The sequence below is a fragment of the Nyctereutes procyonoides genome, unplaced genomic scaffold, assembly GCF_905146905.1.
Source record: "Nyctereutes procyonoides isolate TBG_1078 unplaced genomic scaffold, NYPRO_anot_genome, whole genome shotgun sequence".
NCBI classification, from domain to species: domain Eukaryota; kingdom Metazoa; phylum Chordata; class Mammalia; order Carnivora; family Canidae; genus Nyctereutes; species Nyctereutes procyonoides.
In genome coordinates this window covers 25,679,019-25,697,723 of record NW_026575030.1, presented here as the reverse complement: position 1 = coordinate 25,697,723, position 18,705 = coordinate 25,679,019, and the positions used below count along the sequence as shown (strand labels likewise).

Here is an 18,705-nt window from a genome sequence, read left to right as displayed (position 1 = left end):
CACCTGGGGACTAAATTGGGTGTATTTATTTGCAGAAAGACAGATATAGTTCTAGGTTTGTGTTGGTTTGACAGAAAAGGGAAGGAAGGTATTTATGTTTGCCTGAAGAGTGAGACCTTGTTAGAATCCTACTTACAAAAGAAGTATTTCTCAAATGCTCACATTGCATTTTATACCTCATTAAAAACAAGACCCACTAAAAAACAATCTTCATTTCATCTAGTATTTTTCTTTTTTTTTTTAATTTTTATTTATTTATGATAGTCACAGAGAGAGAGAGAGAGGCAGAGACACAGGCAGAGGGAGAAGCAGGCCCCATGCACCGGAAGCCCGACGTGGGACTCGATCCCGGGTCTCCAGGATCGCGCCCTGGGCCAAAGGCAGGCACCAAACTGCTGCACCACCCAGGGATCCCTCATCTAGTATTTTTCTAAAAACATGCATATCCTTTGACGTGGCAAGTCCTACTGGGAGTCAATCCTATAGAAACAAAGCAGCAGCATTAAGGATAGTTGTATAAGGGTTTTACTGTCTGTAGTGGTAAACAACCTAAATGTCCATCTATGGGGAAATTATTGCATAAATATGATGCTATTACAAAATATTTATTATGATCCTATTTTTGTATAAAATAGGAGGGGAAACCCTATATACTTATAGTAGCATAGAAAAAAACGTGGAATAATATATACCAAGCCATTAACACTGGTCATCTCAGACTAACTGGATTTGAGGGTTATGGGGAAGATTACTAATTTTATGTTTATACAAATGTATTAACTTAATAAAGCATTACTAAAATTTTAAGCTACAAAATCTTATAAAACTAAACATTTTTTTAAAAAAAGAATATCCCTTGTCTTTCAATAGATGACGTATGCTTTTATAAAGGTGATGAAATTGTTGGCACTGCTCTGCTGACAGCCGCTGCAGCAAGGTAGCCGTCTGGCCTATTGGCCTCTAGCTTGTGACCTCAGGACTTACCTCAATGCAGAGGCAGGTGGGCTCTCCCTTCTCCGTGACTGCACATTCCCGGCCGGCTCCACAAAACACATTGGCACAGATCTTGGATTTGCTCCTTAGTTCTTCCTAAAACACAAAGTCATAAGGGGAACCAGGTCACAGAGATGAGCCTGTCATGGCATAAGCCAATGGCGGCAGTTACTCTTCAGGCTCTGGTCTTAGTCTGGAGTTGCAGCTCATGGTTGCCAAAGGGTCCTGAAACAGCTAGAATCTGTCCCCAACAGCCAGTCCTGGACTTGCTGGTACTGCTCCAGCCCGGGCCCAGCTACCTCCGAGTCCCTCAGATTGTTTCTTAAAGAGCAAGAGTCTCTTTCTTATGTGCTTCCTTTCTTTTAAAAACGGTTACTGAATACCCCCCTCTATGCCAACACTACAGTAAAGAGCTATAAAGGCACCGTCTCTGTCCTCAAGAAGTGCCAGGACTCTCTGAGGAAGCTCACAAATAAAGAGACATTTAGAAATCAACATGCAAGTGCAGCAACAGGACACCAGGATCCGGAAAAGGGGGAAGGAGGGCAAGAATCAAATGAGACTTTCTAAAGACAGGATGCTTAACTAATTCCTAAAGGATGAGAAGAGTAAGTTAGATGGAAATAGAGACCTGTGAGAGAAATATGGCTATCTGGAGGACCACAATCTCGCTGAGTAGTGATCAAGGGAGTATCATTTCAAAAGACAAAAGAAGGATCACTAAACCATCAAAACATGGAATTGGTATTACTTGATAGGGTCTAATTCAGCCCCTGTCCACATCTGCCTCTGGCTTCAAGACCAAGAGGGCCAAACCACTCGACAGACAGTAGAATCATCCTCAAACCCCGTGTGGTCAGACATTCCTGTTCAGACGTGTGCAGCAGAACCTACAGGGAGGGAGTGGTCCCAGTCTCTGCCACTGAAAATGAGTCTTTACAGGCCCTACTCTGTCCATGACACATTCCTTCCCTCCCATTGACTGGTGGCTAAAAAGCAGCCCCACCTCATTCGTCACACAGGCCAGCAGTGGTGGTGGCTGAACAAAGGAGAATGTGATTCCTCCAGCCCTTGTGTGACTGCTGAGCAGCAGTCACCACAGGCCCCCAGGCCCCCCGCCCACTGGGGTAGCACTGGCTGTGTGACAAAACCAACAAAGATGGCAGGCGCTGTGGTGGGGGCGTAAAGGCAGACAGGGAGCCTCAGATGCCTCCCTTCAGGCCATGTCTACCATGTCATGCAAAGAACTCACACCCGCAAAGCTTGCAATACTAAAATTCTTGTAGTTGGTATACGTTTCCTATCTAAGAAGTCAAAGAAAACAACAAAGTGGATACTGAGAGCTGAGGGCTGTGCCCAATACAGTTGGTCTGCTGCCACCTGGAGGCTGCTTTGCAAACTCCAGGTTATTATTGTCTCTCCCCAGCCATCTTGCCTGTCATGCCAGGATCCCATTGGTCCAGAAACTCTTGCCACACTCACACTTCATTGGTTCAGATGCTGTTGCTAAACCCATTCTTTTTTGGATGTTGCTAAGGCGAATTCAATAAAGCTGGCAGGCGGGGAAGAAAAGAGGAAGTAATTCTCAGAATGCTGGGAAGCCTGGAGAGCTGTTGTTTCCTAAACCAGGAGCGGAGATAAATCAAGCATATTCTTGGGGCAGGGCCCTCCTAACTGTGCCTGGGAAGGGAAAAGCAGCTCTAAAAAGGAAGGGGAAAGGCTATTGCTGACCAGGGTAAAAAAAAATCTCAGATAAGACTATCTTCTTTCCCCTTCATGAAATAACGCTCTTGCCAAGAGATACAGACAAATAAATCCATAAAAGGACATGACCGGCATATGGCTACGCTCTAAAGACACCAGTTCACAGCTCCACGGGCCGACCTTTTACCACTTAGCTGTGTGTCTCTAAGTAGCGACTTTAATTCTTTGAACCTCACTTTCCTCATCTATAAAATGGGGGTCAGTCCCAGCCCTGACTTGTGCAGATGAAACAGTGTTGGGAAGGGCATCACAAACTGAAAAGCAAGCAGAGCTTCCTGCAGACTAGCCTGTGGCATGTACAGAGCTTCTTTTACCTTCTGTTACTGTTTTTAAAGTATGAAAAAGAAAAGCTTTAACTTCCAGGTTGAATTCAACCCAAGCCATTTTTTCAGAAATGGTCCTCCAAAATCACGTGAAGAAACAGATACTCTTTATTTAAAATAGAAAGCTGCCTTTGGCTCAGGTCATGACCCCTGGGATTGAGCCCTGCATCCCTTGCATCAGGCTCCCTACTCAGCAGGGAGCCTGCTTCTCCCTCTCCCTCTGCTTGCCATTCCCCCGCCTGTGCTCTGTCAAATAAATAAATAGAATCTTTAAAAATATAAAATAAAAACTAAAATAAATAAATAAATAAAGCCTAATATTTGAATAGTCCAGTTAAAATTTACAAAGTGTTTTCACACATATGATTTCATCTTACTGTAGGAACAACCCTGCAAGGACATGCCTATTATTAACCTCATTTTATAGATGAGGGAGCTGAAGATCAGGAAGGTCAAGTAACTTACCCAAAGATCCCAAAGCTAAAAATGAGAGGAGCTAGGATTCTAACCTGGATCTTCAGACAGCAGACAAGTACATTCCCATTTATAAATACCGGGCTCTCTGCTTAGGTGATTTGGATTATACGTTATCTCCCTTAAGCCCTAAGATAACGCCATGAGTTAGACATCCTAACTTTCCCCATTTCATGGATGAAGGAACTGAGCCTTAGAGGTTAAGTAACTAACACGACAGAGCTAGGATCCTACTCAACAAAAGGGAAAGCAGTTCCTTTATCCTTGATTGACTTTCATATCCAGAAGATTTAAGGTGAAGGAGATTATGACAGGGGTGTGATTTGCATAATTAGCAAATGTGAGAAAGTGCTTACAAGTGCCTCAGAGAACTACATTTGAATTCCCACATCCCACCTCTGCTTCTTACGTTGCCATGGCAACGGGCAAGGCACTTTCCTTAGACCTCGGTTTTCTCATGTGTGAAATGGGAACATTAATCCCCGCAAGGGGTGTGTGGGCATTAGAGGAGGCAAGCTGCCTGCAGCAGAGTGCCCGCCACTTGGCTGAGAGCTGCCGTAGCTACTGACTCTGGACAACTGCGTCATTGGGTGCCGTTACCACCTTGGTGGTCATGTCCCCACCCAGCCTCTGTCACCCTGGAATGAGGATACTGAGAGCGGGAGGGCTGGCTGAATGGAAAAAAAAACAAGGGTGAACAACCCCCGTCCCTTCCTATTTAAGACCAAAGAGAAAGGGGGGCAGCGCTAGTCACACTGGCATCCCTCTTTGCAGGTGGCACATCTGTCAATAGGTGGCAATCTCTCTCTGTCTTGCAGAACTCAACGCCGCAATGCAGAGATGCAGCCTTGGCTCCTGCAGCCTCACCCTCCCAGCCAGCGAGATGTGGGGTGGGAGGCGGGAGGGCGGGGTGGGGAGAGCACCCCACAGCCACAGGCAGCAGATACAAAGAACAGGATTTTTGCCGGCTTGGGAAAGAATGTCCCACCTGAAGCCGTCAATCTTCCCCAGTTGTTCCCACTCACAGGCGTGCTTTAGTGCAGAAAACAATGAAAATTTTCTTCCTAGAGGTGGCCTCTTTGTACCATTTGAAAGCCCTTCTCCAAGTCGTATCTTCTTGGGGAATGGGATGTCAGGAGCACCTCTGAAGCTCCTTGGCATAGTAAGTGGTCTTACGCCTCTGCTGAGTGGAGATGATGCATCTGGCATAAACAAGCTCATGGAACAAGTCTGCCTGGTGGGGAGGGGTGTGGTGAGTAAGGCAGAAAAGAAGCAGGGCAGCAGGTGAATGTGGTGCTTTGGAATATTAAGGTGTCTGGTCCCTTCCACCTCAGAAATTCAGACTCAAAGTGGAGGGCAGCCTGGATGGAGAGAGGCTGGAGGCACCAGTGGAGGGTGACAAGGGCCTACGGTCCAATGCTAATATGAATTATAGCACCTACAACTGAGTGAGGCCCTTCACAGATACCTCTGTCCTCGCAGCATCTGTACGAGTTTCCATGTTTTTAGTCCCATCTCACAGATGGGGAGGGATTTAAGATTCAGAAAAGCTCCATGACATACAGAGGCCACATGATGAGCAACAGCCAAGTGAGGACTGAAAGACAGGTCAGCCTGGCGCTGGAGCCTCAATATTCCCTTACAGGGAGGGAACAGTCAAGGGAGGGAGCTGTGGGCAGAGGGGACAGCACAGGGAGAGGCCACAGAGCACCATGCAGTTCTTTTAGGAATTAGGTCCCAAGGCTATATGAGAATTTCATCTAAATAGACAACCACACTCGCATATGAATTGCTCTACGAGCGTGAGGTCACAGATGTGCAAACCCCTAAGTTGGGGTATTCCTGTGAAAATGTGATTCACTGAGTGGGGTCGGGAGGGGTGTGTTTTGAAAGTGTGGACACTGATTATGTTGATAAAAGTCAACAAAATACTTGCTTCCAATGGAGAAGCATCGGGTTTCTGGCTTTGACTTTCTGCATCATCTCCCTGACCTGCTTCTATGTTGTTTTCGTTACGTGTTGTAAACCATGTTCTGGGGCTTTGGTCTCGAGGTTGTTAAACTTCACAACGCAAACTCCCCCAGGTAAAGGGCTGACGGGGAACATTGTCAAATGTTACTAGGGGAACAGCTTTCTCCCTGGGCAACCGTTAGCCATTGCATGATAATAACACTTTATACCTGAAGAGCAATTTCAATTAGTCTTAATTTTTTACTCTCATTTTTAATTCTCCAAATCCTTTAGGATAGGCAGGCAGGGGTTACCTTTAAGGCACTTCCAGACTTAACATCCAATGATGGAGAAGAAACTGAGGCTCACGGCTGCGTGTGACTGGTCTCTTCAGACCTCATAGTTGCAGAGCTGGGTCCTGGCCTAAGGTCTCCAGACTTTAATTCCAGCCCTCTTGCCACAAACCACTTTGCCTCATTACAAATCAAAGCTAGAAAAGGTGTTGCTATGGATCCAAAGTCTAAAAGAATAAATTAGTTTTGCTGTTAAAAGAGATCCTTTGCAAGCAAAGTACAAAGCAAGTTATCTGCAAAGCTACCAGAAGAGGTGATGGTGCGTCGGGGTCTCTGGGCCACCCAGCATTAAGTCTGAATATAAACTACGCTTTGAATGTTTAAAAAAAGAAAGTCTTCTGAAGTAAAACAATTTCTGGAAGAACAGTGTGCTTTGGCAGGGGAGGAAGCTTGTAAGCAAAACCATAAAACCGTCAGCTTAATATATCATCATTTCACTAAAGTGAACTGGGTCGGCTCTGTACCCCCCATTCTTTTCTTCCTTCCCAATTTTCTTTTTGAAAAGAAAAAAAAAAACAGTCCTACTTATGCCAAGGTGGAATTCTGGCTCCCCTGGCCACTATTTTGTGACAGAGCGGCTTTGTTGACATGAGAAAGGCTCTCCTTGCTTTGCCAGAATTAGTCATGGAAACTTCACAGGAACACCAGGGCCCCTCAGATATGCTGAGCACCACGAAGCTTGGGACAAAGGCATTCACAGAACTGAGGCGGGCAGGAGGCCTGGGTGGGGCGCAGGGTGGGACGCAGGGTGGGACCCATTCTGGAATGGAACCCAGTAGCACAGGCTTGAGAAGGCCAAACCCCTTCAGACCCTGAAATGTAGCTGGAGCACCATGTGACCCTGTTCTAAGTCCCTCCAATTCGTTTTGTCTGCAAAGGAATACACTGCTGCATCCCACACATGTGAAGGAAAGAGGTGGAAGGCGACTTCTAGCAGCTGTTCTTACGCGCGTGGCCATAGCCTGTGCATCTGCAGGGACAGTGTGCGTCTCGCACATGTGCTCACAACTAGTCCCTCACCTCAAGCGGAATGCACCAAGGCAAGATCTGGGGTCCCTGGATCCTGAAGTTTTAGCAGTTTGAGGGGCCCTCCATGAGAAAAAGAATACATGCCTAGGACTGCAAAACTGGGCACCGTGCCTCGGGAAGGGGCCTTGTGCGTAAGGTCGAAAACTAAAGCTTAATTGGCTCACAATAAATCCGACTTTCCACCTACCGTATTATGTTTTTCATAAGCAAGAAGGCATTGGGGCCTTTAGCATATTAAAGTCCTCTTCAATATTTTATACACGGGTAGCCTATCTCAAGTGAACTCCAAGTGCCTGCACATTTTGGATCCTGACACACCCACCGCAGTGCCCTGCCTGAGAAAAGCTGCAATAAATGTTTTTTACATTGAATTTCACTGGGAAGGAGGGGTGTTTGAGTGAGTGTCAATGCCAGTGGCCAGTAGCAGCGCTACTCAGGATGTCTTGGGGAAGATGTGGCCAGCCTTCGGGACATCAAAATAAGGGCCGTATCACCCCAAGAGGATGAGCTTTAAGGTAAAAGAATCAATATGGACCCGTCATTGAAGAACTACCTAACTCTCCTTTGTATTAATTTCTATGTTTAGCTTCTATCACAGCTTATGGAATATCACATTCCTGACATTTTCTTCTCATTGCGTGATACCGTGTTGCGTGTCTAAAAAGTACTACTTTCAAAATTCAAATGGGACGAGGCTGTTTACCTCACCCATTGTCTTTATTGTCTCGCGGATTCCATCACATTCTCTAAGTGTTCGCCTCTTAGACTGAAGGATCTAAGCTGCCACCTTCAGAGGGAGGCCCCCTCCCTTTTCCAGCTGCACAGTCACCATCTCTGGAACGCCTCCACCCCGTATCCTGAGGCCTTGAGGTGGCCCAGCCCCAGCACAGCAAACTAGATGCTTGGTTTCTACAGAATGGTAAGTTGAGGTTTCTGTAATGGCCTTGTCTAGTCATTGTAGAAGTACAGCAGCACTTAGTAAACACAGAGTTAGAAATATGTTAGGCCCTCTCTCCCAGGACTGAGAAAAATCTCCTACGGGTCTATGAAGTCTGAGGATTCACCTCTGTTGGCCGTGAGAGGCTCTGACTCGAGCACCCCAGGGGGCTCTCATGCCTTCAGAACACGGGCCACGGTGATGCACTGGGGGCGACACTGTCACACTGCCTCCCCGACTCAGGCACATCCAGTGTCTCCACTGTGACTGACGGGTCCTACCAGGCTCCCCAGTATCTGCCTACAGTTCTCAGAGTGATCTCTGGGAGTTCCCAAGATATCCTGTTGGTCTTCCTAAGAAGTGCTTTTCGTAAGCCCCCTAGTTGTACAATTGTACCCTTGTTTCTTTAGAATTCCTTGGTGGGACCTTTTAAGCTAAACCACTTTTTGCCCAGAATTAGTCTGTTGGGTTTGATTATGGTATTCACTTTCCATCCTCCAACCATTTGCCTAAGACTTGTCCACTTTAAAGGACAATGTAGGGGGCATGGATAGTTCACCGAAGGCCAGGGCAAGTAAGTAAAATCCATTAGAAAGCATATTTGATAAATGTGGGTAGAAACAAACACGAATGATAACAGCCTGTGACCAGCATGATGCAAGGTCCATGTAATAAACCCCAAAGGAGGACGGCATCGCGGCCTCTACCTGCATAGGAGTTTCTAACCTCATTGGGGCGACGAGACTCACAAAGGCAGATCAGTGGAGTCCTGAGTGGGGGGGGGGGAGGAACTTCATGAATGAGATGGGATTGGAGCTGAGCCCTCATAAAGCCTTGAGCTGACAGATCTGGATAGAAAAACTGTAGGTTTGGAGCAGGAGGGCCTTAGGACCAGTTAGGCAGAGGTATGTGGGAGGAAGGGGGTGAGGCGGAACTGGGGGCACAAGGCAACCGGGTAGAAGGTGCCTGGGGTGGTGAAAGGTCTCATGTATGTTGGTGGCATGGAAGCAGAGGAAGGAGGGACTCAGGAGAAAATTCTAAAAAATAATGAGATCTGGCAACAAACAAGATAGAAGAGAGGAAGGTGAGGATCCAGGGAACTGCCAAGACTCTTGGCTTTGAGAGCCCGTGTGCCTGCCAGGGTCAGAGACGGCAGAGGCGGGAGGGGTCACTGGTGATGAGTTGGTTACGGACTCAGGTCTAAGGAGACACTAAGACGTCCTCCCGACGGCTGAAGGCGAAGGACCAGAGAACACATCTGGGCCTGATCCATGTAGGAGGGGAAACAAGGCCAAGGGAACAGATGAGCTCAAGGAGAGGGTGGGAATGGAGGGCTGAGGGTGGCCAGGGAGCAGGAAGTACAGGCTGCCCGCACCCCCACGGGAGCTTTCCGGGGTGCATGCGACCCCGGAGCAAGTTACAGCGCCCAGCACGTCCTCCTGCAGTGAGCAGCCTGCACAACTGTAATGAGGGCTCTGAGGGCAAAGCAGCCAAGGAAGCAGAGCAGGCACGTTGAGAAAATTGGGAGCAAGATTGGGATGTTTAGAGAGCTCCAAGAAACGGATGATGAATGCCATTGTATGAGAGAAATGATTTGGCAAATGTTGGGATGAAACAGCAAAAAAAAAAAAAAAAAAAAAAAATTCAAAAAAGTCTTTGAAACCTCTGCTGAAACCTGAACCAGCAGCCGGACCAGATGAAGGCGGGGAGGTCCTATGTCAGAACTGATCCAGGAATTTGGAGAGAGGCCCTGGACGTAGCCCTCTCGGCCTCCCACACTGTGTGACTTAGGGCAAGGGCCTTGGTTTCCTGATCCATAAAAGGAAAGAATTGTAGATGATGCCAAAGTCCCTTAAACTGTTAAGATTCTTTTAACTGGAAAGCACAGGAATTTGCCATTTCAGATGTTCTTGAGTATCAAGGTTTAATCTCCCAAGGAAGTTAACCTAGACTTGCCCAAACTAGAGGCTGGTTATGTATAGAGCCTCCTGTGAGTGTTTCAGGGTCTTTCCTGGGTTTTGGTGGTGGAATTAAAGTTGGCTTTTGCAGTCAAAGAATTTTCATAAGCAATGCCTTTTCATTCCCTCCTGGGTCATGACAGAGGAAATCAGAGGAGTAGTAATGGGACCCCAATTGCATGGCCTGATTTCACTCTTGGTTGACTGGTTGGAACCCACTACTCCCTTTGAATGCCATTAATGACATTTTTATTCTATTTGTGTTTGCCTTGCAAGAAGAAAAGGGGAGAGAATGGCTAAAGGAAATTCACATGAGATTCACAATTCTTCATTCCTGCCAAGAACCTGTCACTAAAGTATGTCTGGGACTGCCAGGGCTCACATTTACTCAGCATCCATGCTCTAATTATTTCCACATGTAGTTCAAGGCAAATGGTTGATTAAAAGTTAAAAAAAAAAAAAAGCTCCAATACCCACACACCTAAATCCCAGTACCCTCCACTGAAGAGGGAGAGAGAGCTCCAGGGGCAGGTACAGGAGACCTCTGAGAGAACATTTTGGAAGTGTCCCCTTCAGTGCCAGCCACATCTGGATCAACATCACCGCACATCCCCGCACATTCCCAGCACTCCATCCCAAGCCAACCCTCCACCTCCCCAAGCGACCCCAAGCACTGAACCAAACGGGATTCACATTCTTTGAACTTCTGAGTGGAATGTAGGATTTATTCCTGCTTTGGTGGAGGAGAGAAGTGATGGATCTAGGCTAAAAGCTACAAATTCTCTCCCCCCCACCTTTTGTCCTAGGCTCTACTGAATTTAGGTAGACTCTGGGTAGTTCCCAATATCACATACTAAGGAAGACAGCCAGTGTGCAGAGAACCTGGGTATCTTCCCCAAGCTGGAGAGCAGTCCCCACCTCTGCAGCTCCACCCCAATCTGCATGTGGCTCCCCCTAAAACTGAAAGTGAACCCACTGTTCTCCAAGGTGGTTCACACTGATCCTGATACCGTCATCTACTGACATCTACTTGGCCATCTTTAACAAGGTCTTTGGCAGTGACCCAGTCTTCTTCCTGTCTCCTGAGTGATTTCATTGTTGATGTGGCCTCAAGATCCTTGACCTCCGCACCTCCAGGACCTCGCTTCTGAGGTCCCCTGGCTACGGGGAGCTTCAGGAGATATCGGAGAAGAGAGCAGGTGGCTGCAGCAGACTAAAAGAAAGGGTACAAGGCTTCCTGAGGTCCTACATTTTTTTTTTATTTATGATAGGCACACAGTGAGAGAGAGAGAGGCAGAGACACAGGCAGAGGGAGAAGCAGGCTCCATGCACCGGGAGCCCGACGTGGGATTCGATCCCGGATCTCCAGGATCGCGCTCTGGGCCAAAGGCAGGCGCCAAACCGCTGCGCCACCCAGGGATCCCAGGTCCTACATTTTGAAATGAAAACTCATCACCCTTTGAAAATGTCAGCACCATGAGGTATTGTTAGATGCCTCTCTAACCTTCAAATGGGCAGAGCATGTCCCACAAGACCAACCTAAAAAAATAATGTCACCATCTGGGAAGTCTGATTTATTGTCTGGATTAAACAGATTATTCCTGTCCTTCAAGGCTCAGCTCAGGTTACACAACTCCATCCTCGGTGACCTTTACCTTCTGAGTGGTATGAGCTCCTCCTTCCATCCCTACACGTTCATTCTTCTCTGCATGAACTTATTATTTTGATCACTTTTTTAAAATTTTTATTTATTTATGATAGTCAGAGAGAGAGAGAGAGAGAGAGAGAGAGAGAGAGAGGCAGAGACACAGGCAGAGGGAGAAGCAGGCTCCATGCACCGGAAGCCTGACGTGGGATTCGATCCCGGGTCTCCAGGATCGCGCCCTGGGCCAAAGGCAGGTGCCAAACCGCTGCGCCACCCAGAGATCCCCTATTTTGATCACTTTTTAAAAAATATAACTGATTATGCAGGCTTTGTCTTCCCAGCTGAACCTAAGTTTCTAGAGTTCTACAGTCTTTTGTAGGGGGCACTTGGGTGGATCAGTAGTTGAGCGTCTGCCTTCAGCTCAGGCCATGATCCCGGGGTCCTGGTATTGAGTCCCACATCAGGCTCCCCGCTGGGAGTCTGCTTCTCCCTCGGCCTCTCTGTGTGTCCCTCATGAATAAATTTTAAAAATCTTTAAAAAAATAAAAGAAAGTCTTTTATAGGGCTGGGCATAGTGCTCTGTGCCATGCAATCAACTTTGCTGCAAGTATCCATCCAAAGGTGACTGAGCCACATTGCCCTAAGGACCTAGAGCAGGGGCAGAAAGACAGCCCCCAGGCCAATTCCTCTCCTGGGGCTGCCCCCTTTCAGGATCAATACTTTAGGGGGAAACAGCCTACCTAAAGACCTCACCCTTTTCCACCAGGCAAATTAAATTTTTAGCCTGAAATTTCCCTAGTGAGAGACAGTCTTCGGCCCACAGAAAGACATTGGGGTATGTGTTGGGGTGGGCGGCAACTGAAATGGCTTTCAGGAATTTCCTTTGTCCACAATTAATATATAATCCTTCAGACATGCTCAGGGAAGGGGAAAAGGGAAAAGGATGGAAAAGGTAGCAGTGTGGGAATGTAGGGGGACCTCACAGGAAGGCAAAATTGAGTGGGACTTCAGAGTGTAGGGTAGAGGTCACCGAAGAGCAGCTTGACACCTTGGTGACCCACACAAGGGAGAAGCAGACACAAAGATAAGCAAGAGGGGCCAAGAGAAATGGTGACAATGGGCTATTACCCAAGGCAGCTGTTTTATGTTAACTCTTCTCAGGAATCCTGTTCCTACATTGTCCTGAGGTAGAAGGGAGGCAAGATGGTCAGTCTCCCTAAACGTGAGAAAGAATGCATTGCCATTGCCTGATCCTACCCGTCCCCCATGTGCAGAACGTTCTGGGGGTCTCCAAGCACTCCCTTCTGGCTTGTCTGCTAGGCTGACCTTACTGCGGGCTGGAATACACTCAGATGTGAGTGGCCAGGGAAGGGCCAGGCCATTGCTGTGCCCAGGTGTTTTGTTGTCCAGGGTGCTGGGCATCTTGAAAGGAACTGTGATGTCCAACTGAAAGCTGAGGCCAGGGACTGATGGAGGGGGGCCGGGGGAAAGAGAGTTGAGGGTTTACTGGAACAAAACGGAGCAGGGAGACCAGAAACCCCGCAAAGCATAACGGTGTAAGTCTCTGCTTTAAAAACATAGACAAAGCCCTGGGATTCTGGGCGCAGTGCGGCTGCAAAGCAGCTGTCAAGTTTCTAGCATCCTGGTAATTATTCTCCAGCCTGTGGAATGCATAAGGGGTTAAAACGCAGCAAGAAACTCCACGCTAAATGCAGTCACCATATGTGTGGCTCGGTATGGTTCTAGGAAAAGCAGACAGATGTAATTAGAAGTTCTTAAGACACTGTGTTGCCATGGCAACTGTCGGCCAGGAGAACCTGGAGTCCGAGCAATACAGTCTTCCAAGGAAATGCCAGAGACAGGTGGTGTTCATCATCCTGGGCTCCACGGGCAGGGCTTGTTCCTCCCCCTTGCCCGGTCACCCCCTCCAATTCCTCCTCATCCCCACTTTCTATGCCCCAGATACGCACCCAGAGCAACTCCAACTCCAAATGCAGATGAAGCACTCCCTTCAGATGGCATCCAAGGGAGGGAATGAAATTAAGGAGAAGTCGGATCTTGGGAGAGTTTATGCAGGTGATAGCGTTCTGTGGGCAGTCTCTGGTCCCAGGGGCTTTCTAGATCGGAGTTTGGATCACTAGGGGAAGCAACAGCTTAATCTGCCTGTCACTACGGAACCCAGCTCCTCTATGAGGCGGATGCTGGCCAGGTACTCAGGACAAGTAGGGGTATGTGAGCTTGAGCAGGGGAATGTCTTCTCTTAGTAAGCAACCATACATTCTATCAGCCACACTGGAACATTTTGAAAGTAAAAGGATATACTTGGACAACAGGCACAGACTGTGGCATCTGGTCACCTGAATGAACAGGCTACCTAAAGAAAAATTATTAGTTTTATTTTACAAAGTGGAAATTTTAACTTGATGACTTTGAGCCCCCAGAAACCCAGCTATGGATTTTGGGGCTGAATTTTCCTAGAGCATAAACTAGGAAAGATGAGAAAGTACTACTCAGGGCATGAACTAACTGCCTCTTGGAGCCTTACTCTCCCTTGATTCAACTGCCACATGAGGATATCCATGGGGTCCTGCTGTTGCAAAGCTGGGGAACCTGGACAGACAGGACCACTTTCCTTCAAGATCTTGGTCCAACTGCTTCTCTAAAGAGAGAAACATTCATTTCACACATTGTTGCCAAAGAAGGATGATTCTCTCTGGATTTATGGCAATAATGTGGTCAATAGAGTGGGATCATTCCACAGCAGAGAGACCTAATAAATCTCCCCCTGAAGAGTAGAGGTTTCCAGGTATACATTCTTACACATTCCTTAACAACTGAACCAAAAACAGTGGCTCAGGGATTCTGTGGTCACGAAACCCAGGGAAAGGTTAGACTCTCCCAAGGCACTAGCCGAAATGACTGTATTTTAGGCACAATATAACCAGCCCAGAAATTATGAGAATGTGGTTCAGCCACAAGCCCAGTTACAAAACTGTGGGATGTTTAGAGGTAAGGCCCACCCAGGATGCATCCCCTAGTATTTTCTCAGGAACTGTGGGAATCACAGCAATTTGATAAAAGTTCCTGGCAGTTCCTTGACAACAGTAACTATTAATGGTCATCTTCTCTCAATTCTGGCTCAGGCTGGGAACCACGAGGGCCGACTTGCCTTATTTACCTGCACCAAAATGCAGACAGGTCCCAGATAGTGGGGTACAAATCTCTGAGCTTAATGTGGACTTTCTCCAAGATTTTTGGTTAGCAATAAGGGTCCTTACAACCTGCAATCATCAATTAACACCACTGCTCTCTGCTAAGCATGAATACCAGGAAGTTCTGACACCCACTGCAAGTCCCCTGGATTTTAACAGTCTTATTTATTTATTTATTTATTTATTTATTTATTTATTTATTTATTTATTTATAAAGATTTTATTTATTTATTCATGAGAGACACAAAGACAGAGGCAGAGATAGAGGCGAGGGAGAAAGAAGCTCCCTGCGGGGAGCCTGATACAGGACTTGATCCCAGGACCCTGGGATCATGACCTGAGCTAAAGGCAGTTGCTCAACCACTGAGCCACCCAGACGTCCCTTAATAGTCCAATTTAGAGGAACAGTAACCTTTCTGGAACAGATGAAGAACTTTGTAAGATCAGTTCCTTTGGAAAAAAAGCAACACTTCAGACACAAATTAATCTGTATTTCCTTACCACTGCCCAAAGTGGAATTGGACAAAACCTATCTCTAAGCAAGTAACTGAGCAACAAATACCAGACATCAAGTTGGATGCTGGGGACTCAAGGAAAAATAAAGCACAGTCCACATCCCTAAGCTGTGGACAGTTTAGTTGAGGAGTTGAGGCAATGGGGCACAAATACAAATACACGGAATTTCATTGACTGACTGACTGAGAGGAAGAAGGGGTAGGAGGAGCAGAGGGAGAGGGAGAGAGAGAATTCCAAGCAAGCTCTAAGCCCAGCACCACGGAGCCCGATGAGGGGCTCAATTTCATGACCCCAAGATCATGACCTGAGCCAAAATCAAGAGTCCGGTGCTTAACTGACTGAGCCACCCATGAGCCCCAATACATGTAATTTTAAATAACGACACAGTCTAATAGGCAAAAATTCAAGACAATGTGTAGCTAATTGTGATTTGCAGTTAAGTGACAAGTGTCTAAAGCGGCACTGCCCAATAGCAATATATCAGTCTCGCAGAGGATTTGAAAATTTCTAGTAAAGTTCTAGAAACTCAAAAGAAGCAATTATTTTAAAAATTTGTTTTACATAAGCCAATATAGTCCAAATATTACCATTTCAGCTCGTAACCAATAGCACTGGTGAGGCGTATTACATGGTTTTTCCAAAGTAAGTGTTTGCCGCCTGGCATGCATTTAATATAGCAAAAAAAAAAAAAAAAAAACAAAACAGCACATCTTAATGAAACTAGCCACACTGCAAGAGCTCAATGTCCACTTGTGGCTCGTGGTTTTTCCTACTGAACAGCCCAGCTCTAATAAGTTCTGAGTGCTGACGTATTACTGAGGGCTGAATTGAGGAGGAGAGTTTAAGTAGAAAGGATAAGACTTTCTTGAACAAGGAACGTCTTATAAGCGGTGTATATAATTGAAGTCAACAGATATTTGAACAGCTCAGTAAGGCAGCACGCTGGGCTACATCTGGGACCAGCACACCGAGGTAATGAAGATCTAGTCCCCTGAAAACAGGCAGGCGTCATGGCCACTTAAGCCTAATTCTGGCTCTGCTTTTAATGCCTTTGGACAAGTCACCCTTCTAGTCTCCCCCAGAAGATAAAATATGTGCCACCTCCTTTAGTACTTTGTATGGCTTATCTCATAAAATAAGGGGCTAATCAAACTACATATTTTAAAACTTCTCTTAACTACTTAAATTTTTTTTTCTTTCTTTCTTTCTTTTTTTTTCCATAAATGTCCATGGACAAATTTGGCAATGTAGTGGATATTTTTCAAACTTTTTTTTTTTTTTTTTTAGTTTCTTGGCTCAACTACCACACTCTTTTGCTGCCAAGTTTCAATATTACACACACACACACACACACGCGCGCGCGCGCGCGCACACACACACACTTTTAGTGCCTTGAGATTAAAGTCAATGAAAATATGCACATTCTATTCTTTTTGAGACATTCCTGCCTTGCATTCTTTCCTTGGAGCAGTTGGGAAGCCACAGCTGGGGGGAAGGAGCAGTAAAACCCACTGGGGCTGGCCAATCAGGCCTTATCTGACTGAGTCAGGAGACCCACCAATGAGAGACTGCCAGATATTCTGCTCCACTGTAGTAAAACTCTCTATTTTTGCAAAGACTAAGATCCTGTGAGACCTTCAAACTGTACCAACAATGCACAAACACCTCTTTTTCTGTTCAATTTGCTTTCCCCCAAGGACTACCTTAGAAACTCTACACAAAAACATAGCATAGTTGCTACAGATAGATTATCATTTGCAGTAAAAACACTTCCTAAGTATTATGTAGCTGTTTAATTCTCAAAGCCCTATTTTTTATTTTTAATTGATTAAACACTAGAGAAATGCCACATATTTAACTGCTTTTGATTATTATCCTGACTCCACTGAAAAGTGGAGCAAAATGCTACGGAAGTCAACAAACTGGCCTATCGGTCAAGTAAGGGAGTTTAGAGAATAAGACTGCAGGTAAGTAAGGGTGTCTGCTCCCTAAGACCCCACCCACTGCTGATCACTGTGCCATCTGTGGACCCTTCCCCAGGATATCTCTGAGATCTAATGTGCAAGTCCAGGGGATATGCTTTTGTCCATCGGAGTTGCCATTCAAATGAACAGGAGACAGAGCAAGGGCAGAAAGGATGCCCAAAAATAAAGGTCTCCGTGAAATGTGATGTCAGACAACAAAGCGACCAAAGGCTCTGGAGCAAAGAATCACTGACAACAGAATTTAACTTAATGCTTTATTTTATATTCCTTGGGATATCAGCTTACTCTGGAACGATGCCCACTTAAATCAGAATTGCTGTTCATGGAAGGAAAGCAAACAAATATTTACTATTTAGTAAGCCTCTGCTTAAATTGCAACTTCACCTGGAGCTGAGAGAATCAGAATCCAGGTGCGAGACTAAGCAAGCCCACATTACTACCATGTCCAAGGTTAAGCAAGGTGTTGATAGGCAAATGCTATCAACAGTTGTGCCAGGTACACAAATACTTGCAGAATCTAACACAGAGAACAAAGATTATATAGGCAGGAGACTCTGCATCTCCTCATATTACATACGAGACATTTGGATTCATTAATTAACCCATTTGACCAGGGGATCAAGTCAACAAATATTTGCTGAGCACCTAGTATGTGCTAAGCTCAGGTCTAGGTGCTGAGGATTCGTTGGTGAATGAGATGGAGAAGGACTATATCTAGAAGTACATAATCTAGAGAGAGGAGAGTGAAAATAAACACAATTAACAAGATCATTTCAGAGTGTGATGTACATTTAGAATAACACAGCATATGCCTGACAGAGAAATCTGGGAGAGGCGACGCCACTTAGACTGAATGAGGGAATGCTCTCTTGAGCTGAGACCTAAGGATGAAAGGAGCAGTTCAGACAGCGGAAAGAAAAATGCAAAGGCTGTGACACACGGCTGAATGTTATATTCCCAAACAGAAAAAGACTAGCGTGGCTGTGACATAGGGTCTAGGAGGGAGGATGGTGAGAAGTCAGTTGGAAAAAGCAGTCAAAGGTATGCAGCGTCTTGTACGCACTGGGAAGAACTTTGTATTCTATTCTTAATGAAACAGGGAACACTGGAGGAGAGGGATGTGATCAGATATGTGTTTTACAAAGATTACTCAGGCTGCTGTGCAGAGAAGTAGATGGACAGAGGCAAGAAGGAGAAAGGGGTGAGAAGGCTACTACCGCTACTACAGCTACTACACAGCTACTACAGCTAGGAGGCTACTACAGTCGTCCGGTCCAAAAGGATGGTGGCTTAGACAAGGGTGGTGGAGATGGAGACTGAGAAGAGGTGATATATTCTCACAGTAGAGCCAACAGGACTTGCTCATGGAACAGGAGTGGATAGGAAAAGTGAAAACCTGAAAGGAAGATTCCTGGGTATTCTGAGTTGACAACAACAACAAAAAAACACCCAGGCAGTCCTTGGTAGGTATGGACATGGCCGTGCCAATGGTCTGGTATGGAGTCAGTCCCAGAAGGATCTTCCCTTGGACTGGCCTTAAGTCCCATACCTCCCATACTGCGTTAG

General features: G+C 46.2%; 1 protein-coding gene across 1 annotated transcript in view; it reads right to left on the bottom strand.

Annotated features, from left to right (window-relative positions):
* The window catches only part of FSTL1 (follistatin like 1), a 53,016-nt gene that overhangs the window by 18,195 nt on the left and 16,116 nt on the right, over positions 1 to 18,705 (bottom strand). Inside the window, exon 3 of the mRNA XM_055316254.1 lies at positions 985 to 1,089. Within this exon, the coding sequence (XP_055172229.1) occupies positions 985 to 1,089 (105 nt within the window). The remainder of the gene's footprint in view (positions 1 to 984; positions 1,090 to 18,705) is intronic.